Below are 27,905 nucleotides of genomic sequence, written 5' to 3'. Positions count from 1 at the left end.
CATACATTTTGATTATAATCATCAGATTTCTATGAAATTTAGTCCGTTTTTGGAGGTTTAGTTTTACTCCTTTTTAACATCCCATTCTTCAATCAAGCTGATGTCAGGGTGGACTTCTTTGAAAAACTAAAAACGTCCTGATTTTTTTAAGTCGTATGGTGCCATGATTTTATATGGAAGGAATTTCAACTTGAAGGGCATTTTACCTTCATTTTTACTGTCCACATGTTGCTTAATCCTTGAGCAGTTATGTCAACTCAAAATATTTTTGGCCATTCCTGTTTGCTTTTGGTCGCCATGGACAAAAACAGTTTGTTGGAAGATACTATCAGTCTAAGTCCCCTAGATACAATCTAAATGGAGGTCATAACATAAAGCAAGATCCTGGTGATATTTGTAAAGTTCCTAATTCCTATCATCCTATTTATTTTTTTTCTGTGTTGGTTTAAGGAAGCGAAGAGCAATGCTCAATGTGATTCTTGGATCAGAACCCCATATGAATACATGTACCTGTATCCAACATTTTATTCAACCATTTAACATGGAAAACTCAGGGGAAGGACAGAATATTTCAAATTTCATTTGAACAAGGAACTATGCCTGAAAAAAATAATACCAATTTGATATGCAACATGTACTGTGTTCTTTTAAACTCTGTATTGTGGAATGAACTGTTTGGCACGATGTGGTTTGATACCAAGTGTGTTATCAGGTATAAACCCAAGTCCTGTTTCATAAGACTTGTTATAAAAACAGAAGCACAATTTCTCTAACAAATTTACTATCAGCAAATAAAATTGAATGATATCAATAACTGTCTCTGCAAATTTTTTATTACAACAAGTACGTACACATGCCTTAAAAAAGTGCGGAAGCCACGCTTGCCATCGAGCAGAAAAATTGTGCTGTGTGACTCACTGTTATATTCTTGTTTTTTATTATATTTTAAAAATTGTCCCTGGTTCTTGTTAAAACCCTGTGAACCAGGGGCAATTTTGTTTATAAATTACGCTGGTCTGTGGCTGCTTATTTCAAGGCTTTAACATGTGTGTACATTGTAAAACTTTCATTCAGAATTTTAGTGGGGTAGAAATATTGAATATTTTATTGTGAAGCTTGATTTAAAAAAAAATAAAATATATGAACCATTAACAATAATGAAATTTAGTCTGGTCTTGAATATCAAATAAAACAAACAAATTAAAGGTACCAAATCATAATGATGTGACAGATTTCCGGAAGAGAGATGTGGTGTTTAAATGACATCCGCCTGAGTAATCAATATGAAGAAATAGGGTTAATACCAGCACACAAAATGTTAAGTATCAAATTAATCATTAAAAAATTTAAGATGAAGTATATAGATGTACATGTACCTTTTATCATGTATTGATTTTCAGAGCATTTACATGTACATGTACATGTAAATTCCCAGGTAAAGGGAGTCTTAAAATTTTTATTTTCAGATGATATCCTTCCCAAGTACTAGGAAGAATGAGGCCTGCTCTGTTTTATGTTATCTATTCTGTTATATTTTGATATCTATTTTTTATTTGTTATCTTATGATGGGTTTGAATAAAAAAATATTCTTATATTTCTTCGTTCACTAAAACCAACGTTTGAACACAGGAAGATGAAATATGTTTGAATTCCCAGTATAACTCCTGCTTGCAAATGATTTTCTAGAGTTTAAATTTAAATTTTCAATTCATGTGAGGTAAACATACCCTGGAGTCAGGAAATAAAAGGTGTATTCAAACTCTGATCGGGAAATTTGCCCTGATCTACCAGGATCAATCTGGGGGCCGTTTCATAAAGCTGTTCGTAAGTTAAGAGCGACTTTAAGAACGACTGGTGATCCTTTCTTGTGGTAAATGATATGTTCATTGGTGATTACTTAGCGCGTAAGAAAGGTTCACCAGTCGTTCTTAAAGTCGCTCTTAACTTACGAACAGCTTTATGAAACACCCACCAGGTATATTTGCCAATGTGAAAGTAAATTATGTAAATATGATATCTCTGAAAGAAATTACCCACTAAATAAGTACTTGCCAAAATTAAGCGAACATTCGCAGAGATTTTTCCAAGCAAGGTCATGGGTATTTTGGCACTCGTCGGGGTATGTGCACCATCGGCTGCTCACGCCTTGCCTACTAATCAGACCATACTGTGCATGCTCATAACTTTGAGAACTTGTCCCATAAGGGTCTACTTTGTCTTTGGGTCGGTATGAATATGGAAATATCAGATATTTTGATGCCTGGAAAAGTTTTTTTGTAATTTAACAGGTATATTGTTTTGAATAAAAGAAGCAAGGATTGGTGTATTGGTGATATTATGTCGAGATAACTTTTATTTTTCTCCAGATTGAAAAATTGGGGGGGGGGGGAGGGGATAATAAAAACGATACATACCCTCAGTGAATTTTTATATTAAAAAGTAAATCACAGCTATCAAAAGAGTAATTGGTTTAGTTTCTTGGAAATGAATAAATACATTGCATGATTCAGAATACATGTACTTAATTTACACAATTCAAATAATTGGAGTAGTCCATGAAATGGCAGCCTACTTTGTTTACACACATGAGAAGTCTGAAAATAAATGCATCATCATGAAAGGTTGTATTGGTTGCACAATGTAGTGATCTCCTGATCATGCTTCAAAGTTCAAAGGACCATCATTCTGTAGATAACTAAAATGTTTTCTTCTTTTTTTTGCACATTTTTTTTCTCTGTTTAGTGAACTTGTGATTTTGATCAAAATAGACCAATGTTGCAAGTTTGGAATCTAAAACAACTTACAAGTAAATCATATTGAATTCTGTTATCAGTATCATACATGTAAGTGAACCTTGCCAGGGGGTGTTTCATAAAGCTTTTTGTAAGTTAAGAGTGACTTAAGGAATGACTGGTGAACCTTTCTTACATGCTAAACCATCGCCAATGAACATTTTGATGAATACCATTTACCACAAGAAAGGATCACCAGTCATTCTTATACATTTAATCGCCCTTAACTTACATGTACAAACAGCTTTACGAAACGGACCGCGGGATCCTATGCAATTGATTTGTATGTTTATCATTGTAATAAATAGTAGAAATATGCATTACCTTTACACAATCAGTTGTCCAAGCTTTGTGTTAGTCGCCTTTGAGCCCCGGGGGGGGGGGGGGGGGGGGGAGGAGGAGGGCAGTCAAATGTATTGCTGTACACATGCATGACCAAATTATTTCCAAATAACCCCGAAACTAAAGTGTGCAAAGTAACCCCCTAAACATTTTTCACAGGCTTTATTTACACATTTTGGCCCCTAAACAAGTTGTCGCCACCCAGGGGAAAAAGCTTTGGGAAAAAACATACCCTAAACACTTTTGGCTAGTCTTAAAAAGAAAAGCTTTGGAAAAAAATACCCTAAATATGTTTTACCCCGTGATTAACCATTGACCAGTCTTTCAAAACCACCCTTTTTTTGAAAATCTGTGTTTTTGATACCCTCAACGATTGCCTGCGCGGCCCGCGTCCAAAACTGAAAAATACCCCTTTTGTCATAAACCCTTTTTTTTTGCTCATGCAAGTGTACAGCAATATACTGTATAAGCTGTTATTTTCGTGAGGGTTTTATTTCGCAGATTTTGCGAGGAGTTGCTGATCGGCCGCGAATTTAAAAAAACGCGAAAATATTGGCACACTAATAGTCAGTGCCAATTTCCCCAGCAGCAGAGCTTTTGCTATTGAAAATACCCTGTGGGGTGAAAGAATTGAGATATGCACCTCTATATGTACAAAAAATAAGGTTTAGAAAGTACAGTTAGTGATTCAAAAAGTTTGTTAAAATTTCACATTTTTTATTTCTCAAACAAAATCAGAGCCTAAACTATTTTTCTAATGTAATTTTATCAATTTTATTCACTACCTGTAATATTACAACGTATTTTCCATGAAATAATTTGATTTTATTGTCACATGATTGACTCTATACACACGTATTGGCAGCTATTTGCATACTCATTAATATTCACAAGTCACATGACCAGAGCTTTTAGAGGTGTAAGATTCTGTTCACAAAATTCAAAATTTTTGCACTTATACCAACTTTTTGAAAAATGAATCTATCAAAACACAAATTCCAAAGATTGCTTAACCCTATGGATTACAGATCAAACTGTGACATGATGAATTTTCAGATCTAAAGGTAAAAAAGTGAAATTTAAGCCACCTTTTTCCACATTTTGTAACTGTTTTTACAGGGACATATTTATATACAAAAGACACATCAGCATGAGCAAGTTTAGGAGTATAGATTTTCACATAATTTGCACTAGTTTTGCCTCTTTGAAATGCTGTGGAAGTGTTTTGTACATTTTCTGATCGCGAATATATCACAACTCGCGAAAATGTATTCTGTATGCGAAAATATCAGCTTGTACAGTATTTGACTGCCCCCCTGGGCTGGGCCTTTGAGTTCATTGCCTTTCTAATAGCGAATGTGAATGAGGGAATTCCATACTCAACGGCCCATGTTATGAGTCTGGGGTTAACATCAATTGTTGTTTAAATCTGTGGTTTTTACTCTGGGTAGCCAATTGTGAAGAGAATGTCTAACAGTAGATGTTGTTCACAAAATCACCGGGACCAGAATAGAGAGCGCAGTTCATGTTGTTTATCACTAATATTATTTGTACGTAGTTCCTTGTTCAAATGATATATTTTGTATATATATCTATATTGTTTGTTGGATACAGGTACATATATTAATAGGGGGCTCTGATCTAAAAAAAGACCCATGGATAGGATTGCATTGAATATGCCCTCAGATTCAATAATAAACCCCACCCCCTTGAAATAGCCCTGCTGTTGAGATGACTCCTAAAATAATTAAGCAGTAACTAAAAGTAGTATTGAACGATTTTTACCCTTCATGGTTTAACTTTATAATGCTGAACATTAATTAATTTGTGTCCAAGGTCCCTGTTTTGATGATATTTTAGATGAGATTAGGATTATGTATATCTTAATATCATTGATGATGTAAAGGAATTTCCCCTAATACTCGCTATAAAACTACATTGGAATTCTAAATATAACATTGAATAAACACCCTCTTGGGTAAAACACCCGATTGAAGTTGGTCTGTTGGTGTTGAATAATAGATTATGGAGTGGACTTTAGTCCTAAGCATTGGAAGAATGGACATGTTGGCTAGAATAATTTCAAAATGGATTCCTTCTTTGTAGCAGTGTCATTAGAATGTGAACACTATGCATGGTATTATTAACAAGTTTTCATCCTTTTATCTCACGCCATAAACAAGCATATCAATTTTTTTTCCTCACCCTAAATATAATGCCTGAAATATATTTTCATTAGGTGAAATATGTCGCCCGAATGGAAAACAGGTTCCATCACATTTGCTCTGGCGACAATTGCTTCGCTGTAAATTTCACACACTAATGGAATGACAAACTTCAACCCTTGATTCAACACTATACCCTATCCTAAACCTAACATAAAACCCTATTACATAAATACAACCCTAACCAAACCCTATATCTTAGACGAAATAAAGTCTAGAGCAATTCTCGCTACCCCAAATAGCGATTTCGCCAAGATCCGGGAAAATCCCTGTAACGTGCATTGCATTATGGGATAGCTTTTTCGGTATTACAACTTCCTGTTCGGAAGTCCAACGCACTGTTTTGCCATTTAGATCAACAGTGCCGTCATGCACAACAACACAACGTAGCTTTCGCTCGGAAAGTTCGTGATCACAACCCTCTCTTTCACTAACAGTTTTACAGCCTTTTCTGCTAAAGTCACTAATTCTGCCTGACGCTTTCCATTGCACGGTATTCATCTGTCAGTTAAGATTTTTTTAAGTTCCGAAACTGATTTTTATCCATTTTGTGGTCGACGAAAAATTGAACGAAATGAATGCTGAATATATTTAGTGTCTAGTTGAATACGATCGTGATGTCAGGCCGGTCGCTAAATGCAAAATTTTAAGATATTCATTATTTGTTTGATTTTTTTATAACCAAATAAAAACATGAATAAAAATTATTCTCACGTGAAATGTATTTTTTATTTTTATTTATAATTCAAATGGAATCAAAACTGACCAAATGTAATAAAAAGTATTATACTTTGTACATATTACGCTGATTGGCATCGATTTCAGCGTGGTGGAAAACTCAGTATCGCGAACCTCGCGCGAGCATGACTCTAAACCGGAAGTGGTGATGACGACCCGACGGAGTGAAAATTATCTCGTCTCGCGCATTATGAGATTTTTGTTCCTATTTGGGGTAGCGAGAATTGTCGCAGGAGCAAATGTTGTGTCACCGAAAAACAAGCCCTTTTACATGTATGTGCATTTGAGCTAGGTGTCACTGGTAATGGCAGTGCTCTCCTCCCCATTATTTCCAAATCATTTCTAATTGTGAAGTGATAATAAAGCCAACAAGAATTAAAAATTGAATTGATCACACGCATTAATTATCATATCTTTCATTTTCGTCTCATCTCATTTATTACAGTCAACATCAGAGAAATCAAAGAAATCAGACCGGGCAAGGTTTCAAAAGACTTTGAGAAGTGGCCTGAGGAGCATCGTAGGCACCCAAACAACATCTGCTTTGTGGTCTTCTATGGTACAGAGTTCAGGCTAAAGACGCTTTCTGTAGCTGGTAAGTTAACTTGCTCTCTTTGTTTATTTCAATTTTTGTATGTAAAATGACACATACAAAATACACACAAACGCAAAGTGGTGATGGTTGTAATACAATATGAAATGGTTTTAAGGATAAAAGAGCGTGGAAAGCATATATGGCTAATTGGGTGATTTCAAGTTCAGTGTTGACCTTTTGATGTTGGTGTTAGATCAATTTTTACACGATTATAACACTAAACCAGGCCTCTACAAAAAAAAAATTAATCACTTGCCCTGTCAGGCAAGTGATAAAAAAATTTGCTTGCCCAATAGAAAAAACTGCTTGCCCGATTTTTTTTCAAAAATTCTTTTGCTCTTAATTATTCTTTTCTGTCCTGGCTGAACTTGATTTACTGGCCCTGCCCTTTGCATTTCTTTTTCTTGACTCTTGTTCAAGTTGTTCTGGCCTTCATTCTTGGAAAGAAAGAAGAAAACAGGAAGGAAGGAAGAAAGGGAAAGAAAGTATAAGGGAAAAGAATAAGGACAAAATGAAATAAATAATGAAAGAAAGAAAGGAGGAAAGAGAGGGATGAAAGAATGAAGGGAGGCCAGAATGAAAAAAAAAAAATAATGGAAGGAGAGATAGAACGAAAATAAAAACGAGTGGAAGGGAGAAGGAGTGAAGGAAATAAAAAAAGGAAATGTAATAAAGAAGGCAAGTAAGAGAAAGAAGGAAAGAAAGAAAATGAACAGAGAGAGAGAGAGAGAAAGGATCAGGAAATAAAAATAGATATGTAACAAAAAAGGGCAAGAAGGAAAGATAGAAGGATAGAAAAAGAAAGAAAGAGGAAAAAGTTTAAACTTCAAGCAAATAAAAACAATCCAATCATATAACAAAAATCCTAATGATATTTGGTGTTTCTTTTATATATTAATTTAGAAATGAATAAAATACGGGACGTCTGGTCCTGGCCGAGTCAGTCCGAAGCTTGCATGCATTCAGCGCGATCTAGCTCGAGACTCGGCTGGCGCGATCGCTCGTGTACATCCGTAAATGCGCTCAGAGGGCGAGAGAGGGGTTTCCCCAGCTAGCTCCTCCGTCGATTTTTTGTAAAGAAAAGGATTATGATATTATATATTTATGTCGAATTATAAGAATGAAGCTAAAAAGTGGCCATGAAGACTGGAATACTCCTTCAATGAAACAAACAAAAATCATCTTCGAGCGGCCGATCGGGGATTAATATATGGCTGAAAAAAAAATCGCCCCCCATTGGCGAAGGCTGGATCCGCCCCTGTTGTCCCCCCTACCTTTCGGGACAGATTTCCGCCCATGGATACCAGACACATTCTGCCCCAAACACAAGAATTTCTTGTAGAATCATTGATATTCACCCTATGCTTTTTGGCTCTTTTCTCGACTGGATTTACAAAAAAAAACACAACAGATCAATGATAAATAAAATTAAAAAAAATTTTGATACAAGTCTCGATGATTTAAAAGGTGAATTACAATTTCCCTTTTATTTGATGGTAAACATTTATTATCCTTGATGAATGCCAAGTGATGCTTTACGCAGACGATGCTGTTCTGTTTTTTAGTAGTCAAAGCAGTGAAGAAATTGAATCAGCCTTGAATTTTGATTAAAAACAAGTATACGAATGGGTAAAAGAGAACAATCTCACATTGAATACAAAGAAAACTGAATTTATGTTATTTGGTTCACAAATGAAATTAGCTAAACTGGAGAAAAAAATTTCCATTACACTTAACCAACTGCAAATTTTACAGGTCTACACTTACAGATACTTGATAGGAGTTTGGCTAGATCCATCGTTAAATTGGAAAGAACATGTGACAAAAATAAGTAAAAAAATAGGATCGAGGATAGCATTACTTGGTCGTTCAAAAAAATACTTACCTCTGGAAGGATTAAAACTCCTTGCTAATGCATTGATTTTACCTTTGTTAGAATACTGTAGTAATGCCTGGTCAAGTTGGGCTCAGAACACAAAAGATATCATGATTAAACAACACAAAAAAATGGCCAGGGTAATTTTGGAAGCCAATTTAAGAACTCCTACCCAAATTAATTTAAACAAACTGAAATGGGTTCCCATCGAAGATAGATGGAAATATTTTAAATGTAAAATGATATTTTCTGTTTTTCTTAATAAAAATCCAGCCTTTTTGTTAAATATCTTTAAAAAATCTGAAACTGTACATAGTATTCGTACTCGTAGTGCACAAAGCACAGGTTTGATTTTGCCCAGAGTTCGAACAGAAATGGGCAAACAAAGTTTTTCTTTTGCTGGTGCATTCATTTTGAACAATCTACCTAATTTTTTAAGAAATGCTCAATCCGAATCCTCATTTAGTCTTTTATTTTGGCGTTATAATAGTCTTAATTTATAAACTGGCCCTTTGTATTGTTCTTTTTTTTACAGTTTGTTCGTTTCAACTTACATTGTACACTTTTTATACCCATGTTTGTTATATGTTTGTATTTTTGTTGTAGGGCCTCCAAGGACAACAGTATATCAATTACTGATGGAGCCACCCTACTAAAAAAAGACTTATAAATAAATAAAAATAAATAAATGATACTCTATTTGATAGATAGGCCTATAATGAAATTTGGATTTTATAAAACAAATGTCTTTAAATACAACAAGTTAACTTTCATCATAAAAAAAGTAGTTTTGAAGCACAATTAATACCAATACCCACAATGTCTACAAAATTACAGGTCTACAACTACTTATTTGATGTTGTGTTTTCTTATACAAACAATATGCTTATTAAACATCTCAACTCTTGTACAGAAACTTAATAGATGGGTAGTGTAATTCTAGAGGAATGCCGCTCTTTTAGAGCTGAAGCTTAAGTTCAGGCTTTATGAACTTATTTTCAAGCCATGGAAACAACTTTTTGTGTATAAAAATGATCATACTAGGTGATTTGTAGACTTTCAAATCCATTATTTATGGTATCCTGAATGGTCTTGTAATAAAATGTAAACGGGGTAATGTACATTTTGTACATGTAGCATTGAAATGACAAGTGGACAAATCACATTTGAAATTTAGAAGAAATCGGTAACAGTTCACATTTTCATTACTTTTCCCAGTCAGTGTTATTTCAAGCAACTTAATTTCATGTTCTGATGATTTGTATTGATCGGTTTTGGTTGGAGAGTTCCGAGTGTTTACTTGGCTTTTTGATGATCGGTTAGATTAATTTCCTGTTAAGTGACAGCTAGAGCGAAGCACCATGTCAAATTGGTTACCCATTAACCATATTTTTTCTCTTATTTTTGATATGATGACCCTGATGGAAGTAGTGAAAAAAATATGAACTTTGCTTTGATTTTTGGTATTCTTATGATCAAATAGGGTACAGGGAGAGAGAGACAGAGAGTGAGTGAGACATAGATCATGTGAGACAGTCTCGAGAGATATACAGGTAAAGGGAGAGAGAGAAAGAAAAAGAGAAAGAAAAAGAGAGCATACACTGAAAAAGGGGACGATGAGTCTGGGGTACACAGAGAAATAACATAAGAATGGTGTAGAAGAGACTCAAAGAAGAAAAGAAAGGGAACTGAAGTGAAAAAGAGAATTATTGAGACGAAGTTGGAGAATGAAGTACAGAATGAATCCAAAGAACACTCATTTTTGTTTTCACTTAATTTTTGCTGAGATTAAAATCAGAAATGTGTCGGTGCAAAAAGGCCCTTGGGATCACAAGTTCTTGCTTTGGAGAAATTGTCTCTGATGCTAAGGCCCTTCTTGCACTAATGTGACTTTCTAAAGATCATTTGTACAACTACAAGGTTTATTTCTTTAATGATAATAATAGTTATAGCTGGCTTCATATAGCGTTTTTTCCGGTCAGAGCATGAAATAATTACACTAGGGCTCGTGATTTCGCCCACAAATAGCCCTAGAAATCCCCATTCTCTGCAGTAAAGCTTACCAATGTTACAGATTTAGGCAGTAGGTTTTGAAAGTAAGGTCCCCCGAAAATAATCAAATTTGTTGCCTGTGCCAGAGGTGCAAAGGGTGACTGTTATTTGCCAGACTTTAGCTCGAGCCAGTGCTTAGTGCATTCAAGGAATTAATCCTACCGGGTACCCATCCACCTCACCTGGGTCGAGTGCAGCACAGTGTGGACAAATTTGTTGCTTAAGGAGAGCACACTACTGCTAATGAGCTGTATTTTGTTGAGTCGATGTTTATATCAGAAATCACCAATCAAAATCAAATAAAGTGTTAAACAGCTGATGTTATTAAGGTGAAAAATTAGATGGCTAATAATGGGTCTTGATGTGGAAGAGCCGTGGTGTAGTGGTTCTGACTCTCGCCTTGTAAACAGAGGGTCGTGTGTTCGAATCCCACCGTGGTCTAGCGTCCTTTGGCAAGGCGTTAATCCACACTTTGCCACTCTCGACCCAGGTGCTAAATGGGTACCCGGTAGGATGCGAAAGATATTGTATGTTTGATTTTGCCAGCGCCATATTGAGGCTGCGATGAATGCAAGGAATGCTCCCCAGGGAGTGGAAATTATGCACTTTTCGTGCGGGATTGAAATGAATCCAATGACCGGGGTAATAATATGCTGTAACGCGCTTTGAGCCATTCTGGGAAAAGCGCTTTATAAAAATTGGCTATTATTATTATTATTATTATTGATAAATCTAGCCATTATTAAACTCCCCACTGTGATTTGTGATAAAACACATCATATTTGCCACTCATACTACCGGTACATTGAATTTGAAAATGAGTCTTTATATTGTGAAGTGATGAAATTGCTCTTATATTGTCAGTATTCAAAAAATATATAATAGGTACATTGCTAATTGGTCTACACCCACTTAGTCTCTTTTCAGGCTTGTCTCAGCATACATGGTCTAATAATCTAGTTTATCCACAGCCAGTCCATCTACTTACCATTGTCTAATATCCAGTTAGGCTACACCCATCTTGTCTAATATCCACTTGGTTTAACACTTTTTAGTCTATATGGTTCAAGGAATTGCTCTAATGGACAAAGTTTTCATTTGACAAAGTAAAAAAGTGATAAGTAGAAGAAATGAAATTTAGAGAAATTGGGTATTAGAGTATAGTGTACACTACAATCTAATACCCAATACATGTATGTCTAATTTTTATTTAGTGTCATTCCCAGTTACTGTAGACCAAATGGGTTTATTCATAGCCCATGTGTGATTTATTATACTATGTGAGAGGTAGAACAACTGCTTGTTGATGAAGTGAATATGAACCTATGAATTGTCTCTCTTATTTTGTCTTTTTGGCATATTTCAGCTGTGAATGCAGATGAGTATCACCTTTGGATAACTGGACTCAAATGGCTAGCAGAAAACACAGAAAAGGCTAGTTACCCATTACAAGTCAGGAGGTAAGATGGACAGACAGACAGGCAAACTAACATTGTTCTTGATGGATTTTCACCTTTTACCAATATATATATATATTTTTTTCAAATTGAAATAAACCTTTAACCTGGGGGCTGTTTCATAAAGCTCTTTGTAAGCTAAGAGTGACTTTAAGAATGACTGGTTATCCTCTCTTGTGGTAAATGGTATACACCAAAACATCATCGGTGATGGTTTAGCACGTAAGAAAGGTTCGCCAGTCATTCTTATAGTCGCTCTTAACTTACGAACAGCTTTATGAAACACCCCCGGGTTGATTTTCCTATGTAGCTTAGGAAAGAAATCCTATTTTAAAAGAGATAAGTCTTGTATAACTTTTAGAGCTATTGGAGAGCATTTCATGAAACAATTAGTGATTTTCAATGTCTATTTGTTATATTAAAGCTATTGAAATCCTTGTATCCGATTGGCTCAGAGCATATTTTCAGCAAAACTCACTGACAAGATGCTCTGCGAAAAACTCAAGAGAGACAGACCATATTCGCTGTTGGCCTTTTAGCACTTTATTTGAAATATCTAATGGAGTTTGGATAATATTGATTGTCAGATTAGAATGTCTCTCCTTTGTATGTTCAGACTATCCTTACAAACGGATCAAACATGAGATATGAGGGGATCAATAGCTTGTTTGAATAGAAAATGGCCTTGCCAAAGTGTGCCTTTCCTCCTCTCAAACTCAACAAATGTTTAAAGAAAATCCAAATAAAAGTATTAAAAAAACGATGAATAAATAGAGGGATTTTAATTTTTAGATCAATATTTTCAATATTTGATTACTCATCTACTAGTAGTTTATTTAATTTATAACCTTGTCTCGATGCGTGTGCAGGCGCGTCACACATACTGTCTCTTTAAGCACAAAGTTATGAAAGTACTGTATGAAAAACAAAGGTATGTTGTACATGGATTTAAAAATACATTAATATAATATGTGTAAAATACAAGGTATTTATGGATTTATAAATGATTGGGCCATACAATAAAAAGTATAGTTTTCAGAATGCTATTACTTGGATTATTCCTGAATGACCAAAAAATGTGTCATGTTAAATGAAGATGAAGATATGCACAGTTCGATGATAAATCATCTTATAAATAAAGTTAGAAATACTATTTAGAGTCTTGTGCTCTATTGACCAAATACGTGTATGATACAGTGAGGAAAGCCATGCAAAATGGACAAAATTCACAGTTATGTAGCCATTTCATGTAGTAAAGCCTGTGGAGAGAACTAATTGGACAAAATTTAACTTTTTTTCTAGTCTTTATTTTCAAAAAAGCTACAGGAGGGCTAAAAAAACAACAAGCTGCTCACTGTTTAATATGGACAATATTGGTTTAATGTTCACACCAATTTACCATCTAGCTGGGAATTAATTTTGTTGGTATCGTATGATAATTTGGGTGCAGCAGTATTCATGATTTAACATCAACTTTTTTTTTCTTCAATATTTGATAAAATTTTGTCTTTAGCACTTTAATTGCCAGCTGAGTTATGAACACCCTTCAGCATATAGACTTGTCTTTTTATACGAGATAAGGTGTTAATGTAAATTATCATTTTGTTTGTTCTTACCCCTTTTTACTCTCAATCCAGGTGGCTACGAAGGGAATTCTATGCCATGGGAAAGAACAAAACAGACACGTGAGTATGATGATGAATGTCAATAAAGCATTAGAAATCTGTTTACGTTTTATCAATTTCACTGCCTTTTCTTAGACTTTTTAGAATTAAGTGTACTGTATCTGGATGCAACTGGAGTATGGTAGAAGTTTTTGATGGCAAATTTTTAGTGCAGTGGCCTTGTGGTTTTTGTGCACTGGTGTTGGATGTGAAGGGTACCGGGTCAGAGCTAGAATTGTGTTCTTGTAGAAAACTATCCTTTGTCATCCTATCACTGGGATAGGATTATAAGTGTGTTTTTTGATGACTGCAAATATCTTTTTTCTCTTTGAATCATGTTTAAGAAAGTGGTTTTTTGATGATGTACTGAATACTTAGGTTATATAATTTTTTTAGAAAATTGTATTTTGTGGGATTGAGAGCTCAGGATAGACATGTACATTATATGAATAACTCTTGCTTCTCTTCAAATTCTGATATCATTGACAGTGTGTTATTGTACGATAGTGTTTCTGAAACATTATAGCACTGCATAAAACAGGTGCAATTTGCTAACAGGTGTTACGAAATTCAAATTTGTATTCAGACTAGAATACTAAAAGCTAAAGAAATATGACGAGATAGAATAGGATAGGGGATCATAGATCTTGGATATCTATCACAGGGGTGAGTTTGTGTCTTGGGAAAAAAAAGGAAGAGGAGAGGGCATGGGTGGGAGAGGAAGAGAGAAATAAATTAGTAAAGGATGAGGGGCAAAGAGAGAAAGAAAGAGAAGAAAAAGAAGGAGAAGAAGGAGGAGGAGGAGGAGGAAGGAGAAGGAGGAAGAGGAGTGAGCAAGAACAATTAGCAGAAAGGATACCAAAGGGTCACTTGGCAGGAGGTACCTGGGTTTCAAAAAGAAAATCACATTTTTAGAAATATCTGCTTTTAAATTTGATACCTCAATTACAGAAAATGATCCAGAAATAACAAAGTTCTGTTTATTTGAAATAAGGCTTGAATTTCAATAATTTCATAAAATGAAGAATGTTTACAAACCAGCATTCAGACTTACTTGACACTCCATTTTGCTGACGATCAGTCATGCATAAAGTCTTTTGTTCACTGTGTTCACTAGCTGCTTCAGTGGGAAACCGGTGAAAACATGTTTGTTTTATAATTAAATTATGGAAATACAAGCACTGTTTTTGAAGTAACAGAACTTTGTTATTTCCTTTCCATTTTCTCTGATTGAGGTATCAAATTAAAGAGTAGAAATTGAACATTTTAGGCATGTGATTTTCTTTTTGAAATTCAGATACCCCTGCCAAATTAATTTTTGGTATCCTTCAAATTGTTTTTGCTCACTAATGCATGAATGGGAAATCTTATGTGTTGTACCAGATGAAAGAGGAGACGCTACATGTAAACTAAATAGGTAATTTGTCTGTTGTATAAATTTGTGATTAAGTGATGAAAAATGATCGCTAAATCTCGGTTTTGTTTTTGTTGGATGCACTGTATATTCAAATCTTGGCTCAACTATAGAATGTTTTCACAACTGTAATGGGGTCTGATTCAAGAAGACAGTAAACGTATTGAAAATCCCTGTTAAATGACAAAGAACAGCTGGGAGGCCTTTGTCAAAAATTGGTGGACCGGAACAGCAGTTTTGTCCTTAGTTTTGGAGCTGATGAAAAATTGTAAATATGTCCCTTTTCAAGAGTCCAGGATGAAACTGCTGTTTTCATTCACCAATGTTCGACAAAGACTCCTTTGTTCTATGTTCTAGAATCTGTCATGCATCATGGAAGTGAAAACTCCCCAAAAACCTATGCAAGGTGGAAGATTCAGTAGTGAACTCACTGTTGAGGATTCACCTGTAAGTCTGTTCTAGGTAGATTAAGAAATTCTCCTAGCTTTGATTCAATGGCTATCTACTTCCTTTGTAGAATGAATTCATCTGGAAATCTTTTTCTAATCCCATTTACATGGCAGTGGCAACACACATGAGTACATGTTAGTCATCCATGAACAGTGCATTTCAAAAAGAATATGGACAGGCATGTAGTAAAATGATGTCAAGAGTAATTGACTTTGTATTTAAAACATAACAAGAGTTATATGAGCCCACTCTCAATGTCAAGGATTAAAGATAAATCCAGATCAGCTGTGACCAGACAAATGCTTGGTTTAGATTTTAACCTGGTGGATTCAACCATAAAGCTAAAAGAAAATTCAAATCTTTTAAAAGGTAATCCCATTTTTAGGTATTCCTTTTTAAGGTAATCTTTTTTAAGGTAATCTTTTTAAAGGTCTTATTTAAAAGGTAATTCTTAAGATTAAAAATAAATACAATGTTCAGCTATTCATAGCAGATCTGAGTTTATTTTAAATCCATGAAATTTAGAGTGCAATGGATTCAGTTTGTAATTCATAGTTTTTCTTAATTAACTTTTTGTTGATTGATTCATACTCCCCCCAAAAAAGTTTTTTTAAAGAGATACATGTATCTAGGAATCGGTGTATACTTGGGGATCAAACTTCTCCCTCAGTTTTTTATGTGCAAGATGTATTTTTCAAATGTGTCTTAAACTTCATTGCCTTTGAGTACATGTCAGAGACAAAGTGTAATGAATTCCGTGAAGAGGAACTAAAAAATTGAAACTAGACAATTTGTAAGATGCGGGATATCAGAATGAATATTTTCACTGAGAACTGGAGGTCAGTCATCCTGGTATACCTGCTAGAAAGAAATCAATCCTTAACGGGAGGGTCATGTATCAGATCAATATCGAATGGATGGGACTAAAGACAAGATTTATACAGAAATGCCAAGAGTGGAAAGTGGTAATGAATTTAGGGTTCATTTGAAAATGAGAAGATGCTTTCACATCATCCCAATCACAAAAATCCAGTATTTTCATGGCTTTGTAGTTTTAACATAAATCTCTTTTTATTTTTTAGGGCTGCTCTTTTGAGCATTTGGGGGAAATCGCCTAAAGTATGTAATTGTCAAAACTTTTACGAACCTTCATAGGGGTCCCTCCAAAGGTGCAGGGATTTTTGCATCATGATAGCCCAAGTTTATGAAAACTGTGTTTGTAAAGGAATGTACGATTCTTGTTGCTACGAGGAAACAAACAATTAATGATAGGCCCTCAACTAGCTGTCGGGATTTTATGGTTATTTTTGTAATCTGGCTGGTGTGAGTACGCATTGTGACTGCTTGTCTTGACATTGACTCAGGAGAGCAGAGAAGTTGGCAGTTTTTTAATTGCATTAGCGTAAGACTGGGGGTTTTAATTTTACTTCAAAATGGAGATTTAAAGAATTTTTTTTGTTAATGAAGTACTTTATCCGTCGCCATGATGAACCTCTTCCACATCATCGATTCAAAGCAATATTTTAAAGACATTTCCAATTTTGCCGACCTTGAAAGATTGCTCCCAGTAGATGAATATTTATATTAAATTGAATGGCTCAGAATGGAATACCAGATATATTCCATGAGTTTGGGCAATATTGCACGAATCAAAGATGAGTGACATATTAGCCCTAATGAGTTGAATATGTTTGGTATTCCATGAAATTTTCTGTCCGATATAATTCTCATCTATCCCCTCCTGCCACGTATCACAAGATTTTAGTTAATATGGCCCCGTTTCATAAAATCATTTTCATCATAGAAAGGGAGCTCTTTATGATGTTACACGTCCACCCAAGCAAAACAGTTTATTTGAATAAAATCATCTTTTTTCAACCATTTCTTTTTAAACTTGGCTCACACATTGGTTTGACTTAAAAAGGCGTGTAAAACTGATTTTTTTTTTTAATGTGTGTTGGAATTCAGAAAAAATTATGCCATGGTTACAACATATTTTATGGCGAAAATTAATTAAAAATCCTACCTATAAAACATCAGTTTTCAACCAATTCCCTTTAAATTTGGCTCACATGTTGGTCTTGAGGTTAAGATGTGCTAGACATATATTTCGGAATTGCCATAAATTTTGTTCCTATGGTAATATTATGGCCAAAAGTGCAGGAAAACTCATGGTTGATAAAACTACTTCCCCAATTTTTAGCCAGTACTCGTGAAAGTGGGTACAAATGTTGAACTTGGGTTTAAGATATGCAACATTCTTTATCTATAAAATGTGTTGGAAACTGCATTACTATGGTCATGGCATGGGAAGGGGCAGTAATCACCTTCAGTGATATTTCTAGTTTGGTTCGGATTCCCCTTTAAGGACTGAAAGTGAAAGAATCTCATTCACTTGAGGTTGCGATCATCAATAATTTACAATAAGAAGTTCCGATGGCATTCTAAGTGGTTATCTAAAATGAACATCCAACTGATGATGATGAGAAATATGACATACCAATAATTTTTGTGATGAGAACATGGTTTCTTTTACTGAGCAAACCCTTCATGCAAGGAAAATGGTGTGAATATGAAGCCTCAGGTCCCTGCCATTGGCTCTAGACCCCTCTCTTTTTGTAAAGACCCTCTTTTTGATACAAAGTTTAAATCAGGGTCTTTGCCTGCAGACTAGTTTCTTTTGATGGTATTTCACTATCGGGGGGGGGGGGGGGGGAGGGGGCGACCATTTCTTCAAGTGCTTTTTTTTCAGTGATATTCACTGAGTAATTCGCTCTCAGCTAGTAATGGAAGGATTTCTGGTAGCTTCTTTTTCTTTTCTTAAAATAATTTTTTATCTAAATGAAACAATAAAATATCTTTAATGGTAATTTTGAATCCAGGGGCCTGTATCACAAAGCTTAACAATCATCATAGAACATTTGTTTTAATGATTGATTGCATTGACTGCATTGTATAATTAATCCCGGAATTAATCATGAAAATCAAGCGTACGATTAATCACAAATATTTGTGTTACAGGCCTGTGGGACAAATTCACTTTATACAAAACTGCATTTTAAAACTGTGCAATTTTATCTATAATTGTGTGAAATCATGAATTCTTTATCTGAAGATCTCCAACAGAGGTAAGCACATGTTGGACTGGGCGTTATTATTGCTTGAAAAAAAAACACCTTACACCGGGCTAAAATACCATGCTTATTTTTGTAATTTTTTAGCAATCATGCACTTTCTGCAAGGATCATTTGGGAAATACATACATGTACATAGTAACACTACTTGAGTGGTTATTTTAATGGATTCTTTTTTAATCACAACTGGCTTTTATGTTTAGAAATCCTTATATGGTAAAAAAATCCTAAAATGGTACTGCTTCCAAGGTAACTTCTGTAAGTACAATACACAAGTGCTCCTGAATCAGGAAATGAAAAATCAGTCACATTATCATTGTTTACATTGTGCATGCAAATAACTCGATCTGAAAAACCCCCCTATTTGAATACCATTTACAGACTGCTGTCTACACGTGTGAGCATATATGGTCATGAACTTAAAAGTTGTCACAGTTATGTGGTCAGTGGAGATAAATTGTTCATAGGAAGTGATAATAGCAGCCATGGTTTCATTTTGATATTGTGGTCTGAAGTTTTCTTATGGGTCGTTGAGCATGACTAATTGATTCTCGTCTATGAAGTGTATTTCCTAGAGTAATTTGTCATTGTTTGTATGTCACTCATGATTAATTGCAGTGGAGAAAGTTTAGCACTTTATGTTTAGAACTATGGGTATTTATAGTAGGTCTGTGCTCCTTAATAAAGATGATGTAATCATACCGTTAATTGATTGTAAGATTGATCACATCTATTCATCATGCAGGATATCTGTACTGCTATCTCACATATCAAAGGAAAAAGTCCAAGATATATCTAAAATAAAAATATGTAGAAAATGCTTGACTCTAAAGTACTCCATAAACCAAGATACTTTAATTCATTGATAATACTGTATACATAAGTACCACATATTATCAAACCCTGAAATCTGCATTTTTTTCTTGGTTAATCTAAATCCTAAATTGAGGTATTTCCGAATGTGTTTGTTTCCACAAATTATGTCCCCTCATGCCCCTAATCGAGGAATTCTAAAAATATGACACCTTAACACAATTTGATATTACTCAGAAGCACACCATTTTTCTTTATTTTTTATGAAAACGGGAAAGTTTAGAATATGAAATTATCAAACTCAAATAAAAAATATGAGATTTTTTTGTCAAAAAAACAGAACCAATATTTCATAAAAATCAATCATAAAAAAACCAACTATATGTCTCATAGTGGGTGAATCTCTCATAATTGTTCTATTTGTATTTGGGATTTATCAATATTATCTTCAATGGAGAGTATCAACTTACACGTAGGTTGTAAAGTTGTAAGTCCACACCAACAATATATTGATTTGAATGAATAGAGAAAAGTCAAACAATCAAAATCAGATGGAAAATAAAGAAAATTATGACATTTTAAAATGTATTATTATTTGTTTTCATAAAGCAGTAATAATGGACAGTACATGTACATGTATGCAAATGAAGGAATTGATAGCCTCACACTCTCATTTTGTTGTATTTTATTATATGAAATATGGTATATACATACATTGATTTTATCATCCAATAAAGTAAAAACTTGGCATATTAATTCGAGTGGAAAATGTAATATCATTAATATAATGTGTTATGACCTTTTTGAGCTTCCCTTCATCATCTGTAAATATAAAAATGAATGATATTTTATGTAATAAAATACAAAAGAAATAGTGAGTGTGTGACATTGTCTTTCTCATTTGCATACCAACCATGACTGTTTTGTATAAACTGAAATTTAAAAATGATATAACTTTCTTATAGTACATCCAATTTTAATAATATTATTATTGCAATGCTTATCTGGTTTTGCTATATATTTGTTCAAATCAACTCTTTTTGGAGTGGATATGAAATGGTTATGAGAGATAAATATACTGGAAGAAAGACAATGAGTACTGATACAGTGTCACACAAACAAAATCATCTCCAATCCAACAGAAGGCATATTATTCAGGGCTTTACAATCTTTTTTTTTCTACTGGTCCGACCTGATCATGTGGGACCAGTAGATACCCAGTTTTTCCCATTTTTCCTGGTCCAAATCTAAAATTTATTGGTCTAAAATAAAGAAAAACATAAAAAAGACTTGAGTTTATATTGCTGTCTTTTATTGCTTATTGTTATTTTATCTATCTATATCGACCCAACATTGTTATCATATCAACAATTTTTCTTAAGTCTACGAGGTCTAATACATGTATTATTTTGAATTTGTATTTTCTTTTTTTATATACAGTGCGTCCCACAAAAAACGAAACCGAGATTTATCGATGATTTATCATAATTTAATCACAAATACAATAGACAAATGACCTACCATTGTAAAGATTAGAATCTCCTCTTTCACCTGAAATTACTTAAATTATTTCTCATTCACGCATGAGTGAGCAAAAAAAATTTGAAGAGGGGATACCAAAAAGTCATTTGGCGGGCTGTATCTGGGTTTAAAAAAGAAAACCACATTTTTAAAAAGTTCAATATCTGCTCTTTAATATGATACCTCAATTACAGAAAATGGTCAAGAAATAACAAAGTTCTGGTTATTTGAAATAAGGCTTGAATTTCAATAATTTCATAAAATGAAGAGGTTTTACAGGCTAGCGTTCAAACTCACTCGACACTCCGTTTTGTTGACGATCAGCCATGCATGAAGTCTTTTGTTAACCATGCGATAGCTTCTGTGGAAAACTGGTGAAAACACGTTTATTTAATGAAATTATGGAAATACAAGCATTGTTTCGAGGGAACGTAACTTTTTTACTTCTTGACCATTTTTTGTGATTAAGGTATGAAATTAAAGAGCAGATATTGAACTTTTTAGGCATGTGATTTTCTTTTTAAAATTCAGATACCCCCGCCAAATGAGTTTTTGGTATCCTTTCTTCAAATTGTTTTTGCTCACTCATGCGTGAATGAGGAATAATCTAAGTAATATCAGATGAAAGAGGAGATTCTAAGCTTTACATTGGTAGGTCATTTGTCTATTGTATTTGTGATTAAGTTATGATAAATCATCGCTAAATCTCCGTTTCGTTTTTTCTGGGACGCACTGTATATGTGAACCATTTGTAAATACATTTTTTTTCAGCCATTGGCTTTCACATGTGTATTGTTTTTGGAATAAATAAACCATGAATAGTTACCCCCCCCCCAAAGAAAAAACAGTACACACACACAACATCATTCATGAGAGCCATTTCTCAATATTAGACATTATTTGAAATGCTAAAGCCAAGTTTATAATTTACAAAAGGGATTAAAATATAATTTGCATCAGTTTGATATATTTTTTACTGGTCATGTCGGACCAGCAAATCTGGCTATTTCTGAAAAACCTACTGACAGCAAACGTTACCGCTCTGGGACCATCTGACCGGTGCCAGTGTCGCACAATGTGTTATTAGAAATAACATGATAGCTTTGATCCGTCTGGGTTTGGTTTTGCCAGTGTGGCTGTTGCATAAGGGGCCTGTTGCATAAAACTTTTTACCTGAGAAAACTCTGGTAAAAACTGAAAACTAAGGTTAGTCTGATTTATGCCATTGACTTTAACACGGCAAAAACTCTGGTAAAAGCAACCTGAGTTTTCTCAGGTAAATTTTTTAATGCAACGGGCCCAAGATGTGAGAAGTGAGAGACACTTGTGAAGTGGATTTCTCAATAAAAAAAAAGGAAACTTTCATATCAGAGGGTATCAGAAGGTAATAAAAGCCTATTTTTAGTAGAACTTATATCGTGAAAACTAATATAAGCTCTATTGTTCAGTCACACATTGTCTTTATTAAGGCCATAGCTTTCCAATTATTTGTAGTAGTGATTAATTGCACCACGTTCTTCAAATTAGCAACAAAAAACTAATCCTTTTATTGCTTTAATGTATAATGAAATATAAAAATACCCCCAACATGTTTCTCCGTCATATCAGTCAAATATAAAAAAGTACCGACCCCCTTTAATAAATAACAACATTTTTCTTTTTAGCATGGCACCCCCTTATCTTGTCCATAAAAATATATAATAAAATTTTATTGTAAAAAATGATTTTGAGATTTTGAATATGTGTTTTTAAATATTTAAGTATTTCTAACAATTTTTTTTTCTATTTCATTTAGAGTTTCATTGAGAGACATGAAGTCATTTCTTCCAAGAATTAACCTGAAGATGAACACTAGAGAACTTAGAGAAAACTTCAACGTAAGTCATCAAACATGTTACCTCTTTTGCCTTTCTACCCTTTGTCTTTTATGTCTTTTATGTTAGGGCCATCTAAAGATCTGACGAGTCAAAAATCTTCAGTTTGTGATACTGATACTTGTATATGAAAGTGTAGTGGTCATTGCATTTTTTTTTCAACCATTAAAATTCAGATTTGGAATTGTTTCACTCTATCACTCTCACTTGGTCATACCTGCTCATTGTTCCTATAGAATAGGAATATTCCTATTTCGGGGGGGGGGGGGGGATTGCTATTTTAACCTAAATGTGTTCCTATTTCTGTGAGAATGTTTATATGGTATTTAATAGGAAATTTAGGAATGTTCTCATTTCTGGAAATTTCTTAGTAATTTGTTCCTATTTCTTAGCTGCCATGGTTGGCAGGTATGCTTTGCAGTTGAGCATTTACCTTAAAATTAAAGTGATTGGGTACTTGAAAGCTTCAGACAAATCTTATATTTTGATATTTTCCACCCATTCCATGCTTGAAAAGTGCTGCTGCTACTGCTGCTGCTTCCATTACTACTACTACTACTACTACTACTACTACTACTACTACTACTACTACTACTACTACTACTACTACTACCACTACTACTACTACTACTACTACTACTACTACTACTACTTCTACTACTACTACAGCTACCACCGTATTGCTCCTGCTACTGCTACTCCTTCTTTACTACTACTACTACTACTACTGCAACTGCTACTCCTTCTTTACTACTACTACTACTGCTGCTGCTGCTGCTGCTGCAGTGATTGGGTACTTGAAAGTGATTGGGTACTTGAAAGCTTCAGACAAATCTTATATTTTGATATTTTCCACCCATTCCATGCTTGAAAAGTGCTGCTGCTACTGCTGCTGCTTCCATTACTACTACTACTATTACTACTACTACTACTACTACTACTACTACTACTACCACTACTACTACTACTACTACTACTACTACTACTACTACTACTACTACTACTTCTACTACTACTACAGCTACCACCGTATTGCTCCTGCTACTGCTACTCCTTCTTTACTACTACTACTACTACTACTGCTACTGCTACTCCTTCTTTACTACTACTACTACTGCTGCAGTGATTGGGTACTTGAAAGTGATTGGGTACTTGAAAGCTTCAGACAAATCTTATATTTTGATATTTTCCACCCATTCCATGCTTGAAAAGTGCTGCTGCTACTGCTGCTGCTTCCATTACTACTACTACTACTACTACTACTACTACTACTACTACTACTACTACTACTACTACTACTACTACTACTACTACTACTACTACTACTACTACTACTACTACTACTACTACTACTACTACTACTACTACTACTACTACTACCACTACTACTACTACTACTACTACTACTACTACTACTACTACTTCTACTACTACTACAGCTACCACCGTATTGCTCCTGCTACTGCTACTCCTTCTTTACTACTACTACTACTACTACTGCTACTGCTACTCCTTCTTTACTACTACTACGACTGCTGCTGCTGCTGCTGCTGCAGTGATTGGGTACTTGAAAGTGATTGGGTACTTGAAAGCTTCAGACAAATCTTATATTTTGATATTTTCCACCCATTCCATGCTTGAAAAGTGCTGCTGCTACTGCTGCTGCTTCCATTACTACTACTACTACTACTACTACTACTACTACTACTACTACTACTACTACTACTACTACTACTACTACTACTACTACTACTACTACTACTACTACTACCACTACTACTACTACTACTACTACTACTACTACTACTACTACTACTACTACTACTACTACTACTACTTCTACTACTACTACAGCTACCACCGTATTGCTCCTGCTACTGCTACTCCTTCTTTACTACTACTACTACTACTACTGCTACTGCTACTCCTTCTTTACTACTACTTCTGCTGCTGCTGCTGCTGCTGAATAACAAAACTTTTTTTTTCTAATAATAGGAGGCAGACCGATGGGGTCGGCAAGAGATACCATTTGATGGCCTTCTTCAGCTTTATAACAACCTGGTTTTCCAACAAGAGGTAAGATAGTTACTAGGGCTTGGTCCAAATGTTAAAACGCTGTTCAAACGGCTGTTAAAAGCATAAACCTTGTTCTATTTTGACAGTCGTGTAACACTTTTTTTTGGGGGGGGGGGGACACATTTCCAAAAAGTCAGCTGGAAATGATCTTTCAGAATTAAGAAAGAAGATGATATTCCTCATTTTTTAAATATTTCTCAACTAAATTAATATGATTTTAAGGAAATACAGGAAATAAATGGCCATTTCGATGGTGTTAAGATTTGAAATGTGCAACATTTGGGGAAGATTTTTTTTTTCAGTCACCACTGGTTAACCCTAAACATCTGTTTATTAATAGCATTTAAGCATTTTTCCAATTTAATGCCTAATAGTTACTCTTCTGTTTGATTGAATTCTTTAACTAATAACTTTAATGCTTATTTTTGTTTAGTGAAAATTTCTGTGAAATTGCTAAATTGTGTAAGAAAGTTAAAGTGAATAAATGTATGTATTTATGTTGGTTTGCTTCACAGGATTAAAAAAAAAAAGGGGGGGGGGGTGGATGAATGAAACAAAAATATTTTTGTTCCACTATTACACAGTCTGATAATTGGAGAAATGACATTCATGTGAGGTACATGGAAAGTGTATAGATGTTTGTTTTATTTGAGGACTAAAAGCTTTTCTTCTTCTCAAAGAGGTTTAGACATCCATAGAATCCATTAAATAGCAGCGAAAGTTGTGGTGGTCCATAAAGCTATTCATTCATTGATGCGCAACTTTACACAGGACTGGTGATGGTAAATTGCCAATTCGTCTACTGCCAACTCGTCCACTCACCACATAGTCTACCTTCATTTACTCTAATGCCATTCCGTCCATCAACATTTGGTCCAATTAGACCAAATGGTATATGGACTAAATCATATTAGACTAAATGGTGAGTGGACAAAATGGCAATAAGACCATGTGGATAGTTAACGCACCGATGGTAGACCAAATGATAGTAGCCGAGTTGTTAATTGGACGAATTGGCATTAGACCAATTGAAAATAAACCCTGGTGATGTGGGCCCCATTTACATAAAGCTTATCAATTGATTGTGGGACTGATTTCTATGATTGCTCATTTGATTTGATCTGTCACCTAAGTGGAAAATTTGATTTTTGAAGATTATTTGTATGATTAACAAGCATCTTAAATGCAAAATATTTGATTGAAGTTACATGAAATTCACTCACTATATGTTAGAACACTAAGAAGTTGGGATATCCTCTCAAATTCTTGAAGTTATATAAGAATATAAATGTGTCAAGTTGATAAAACTAACCAGTGAAATCCTGTAAAATATTACTGATTCTTGAAAGTACTTGGCATTTTTTTTTACTTGCAAGGAAGCCATGCTATTTTTTTTTTGTATGGTCTCCACAAAAGCTATTTTCACTTTAGTTTTAAGTTAATTGGAAAGAAGGACTCAAAGTCTTATCCAGTTTACACGCAACCCGAGACATATGCAATTAAAAGTTTCTGGACTTGAAAAAAGAAACCTTTTCTTCTGCTTTCATTGTATGGCATCAACATTTAGTCGCATTAACATAACGTCCACTTCAAGTATTTTCATCTCTTTCTCTTTATAAAAATGCACATATTAAGTATATTTTTAACTACCGGTATTTATATAGGTATCTTATATAAAACTAAATCACCACATAGTCCTTGCCCTGCCAATTTCACTTTATTGGTTACTTTATTCCTTAAAATTTCTTTTTATTTCACAGTTGGAAACAGATGAAAAAAAAACCTCTTGAAAGTCGGTATAGATATGTATGTACACCAATCAAGGCTCTTGGACTTGCCAAGAGACAATTTCATAACACCAATTTATAGTATCCTCAAAACCTTTCATGTTTTGATTTTGATTTTTTTGTATAGGTGGCAGACAGGTTACGTGAATACTACAATGACATGTAAGTACCTGCCCGGGCCCGGTAACATAAAACTATGCAATCAATCATGGGACTGATTTCTACGATTGATTGCAGTGATTAGTGCGTACGATCAAACACACCCATATCAATCGCTATTTATATGTAACCTGCCCCCGATTGTAGAATTTATATTGATATCAAACTGGGGAATTCTTGTTAATACAAATTGTGTGAAGGGGCCTCTATGAAAAGAAAAAGAAGAAGAAAACCAAATCAGTTGATAAAGCAGTCTGTATAATGCAGTCCAAAGTACAAAACATTAATTTATGTTTACTGCCTGATTGAAGAAGCAGATTTATGACTATGCTCTAGTTAGTTTAATATATGTACGTGAATATATACTGTGGTGACAGAAATTCAAAGGCGACCTTTCCATAGACGTTATTTTCATTGTATGTAACCCTCCCTTTGCTTTGTTTTGAATAAAGGTGATACTTAGCAATAACATGTATACCCCAAAAACAATACACATACCATATCAGTTTAATGATGTTTTAAGTTTGTTAAAAATTTCCCCATTTATGTTAGGGTATAGAGATGTGTGAATTTATTTTAAGGAGATGTAATTTTTTGTAGAGGTCTCATTTTCTTTGGCAAGGCATTTATCTGTATGTGCCACTGTCCACCAAGGTGAAGTAATTTGGTACCTGGTAGGATGGAATTCCTTGAGTGTTTAAGCATTGGATAATAGTAAGCAGCAAATAGAAACATTGTATTAAGGGCTATATTAATATTGCATATTATTAACTGTATCAGATGTCAGATTTGGTTAATAATAGCAATATTGACTGGCCTGGGGGCGAAAGGACATATATCGCCCTCACTAACTTGATATAAATCTAGTCTGGGCGATTTATGTTGTATCGCCCCGAGGCCAGTCAATATTGCTTCATCATTATTGTTGATTTTAT

General features: G+C 34.4%; 1 protein-coding gene across 4 annotated transcripts in view; it reads left to right on the top strand.

Moving 5' to 3' along the window:
* The window catches only part of LOC129269143 (1-phosphatidylinositol 4,5-bisphosphate phosphodiesterase gamma-1-like), a 77,635-nt gene that overhangs the window by 13,301 nt on the left and 36,429 nt on the right, over nucleotides 1-27,905 (top strand). For all 4 annotated transcript variants that reach the window (XM_064095322.1, XM_064095324.1, XM_064095321.1 and 1 more), the window contains exons 3-8: nucleotides 6,544-6,693; nucleotides 11,988-12,081; nucleotides 13,716-13,763; nucleotides 22,870-22,951; nucleotides 24,944-25,024; nucleotides 26,939-26,973. In XM_064095322.1, coding sequence (XP_063951392.1) covers nucleotides 6,544-6,693; nucleotides 11,988-12,081; nucleotides 13,716-13,763; nucleotides 22,870-22,951; nucleotides 24,944-25,024; nucleotides 26,939-26,973 — 490 coding nt within the window. The remainder of the gene's footprint in view (nucleotides 1-6,543; nucleotides 6,694-11,987; nucleotides 12,082-13,715; nucleotides 13,764-22,869; nucleotides 22,952-24,943; nucleotides 25,025-26,938; nucleotides 26,974-27,905) is intronic.

The sequence above is a fragment of the Lytechinus pictus genome, chromosome 2 (assembly GCF_037042905.1).
Source record: "Lytechinus pictus isolate F3 Inbred chromosome 2, Lp3.0, whole genome shotgun sequence".
In the NCBI taxonomy this organism is placed as follows: domain Eukaryota; kingdom Metazoa; phylum Echinodermata; class Echinoidea; order Temnopleuroida; family Toxopneustidae; genus Lytechinus; species Lytechinus pictus.
Note: the sequence above shows the minus strand (reverse complement) of the source record. Positions and strands in the feature narration are given on the sequence as shown.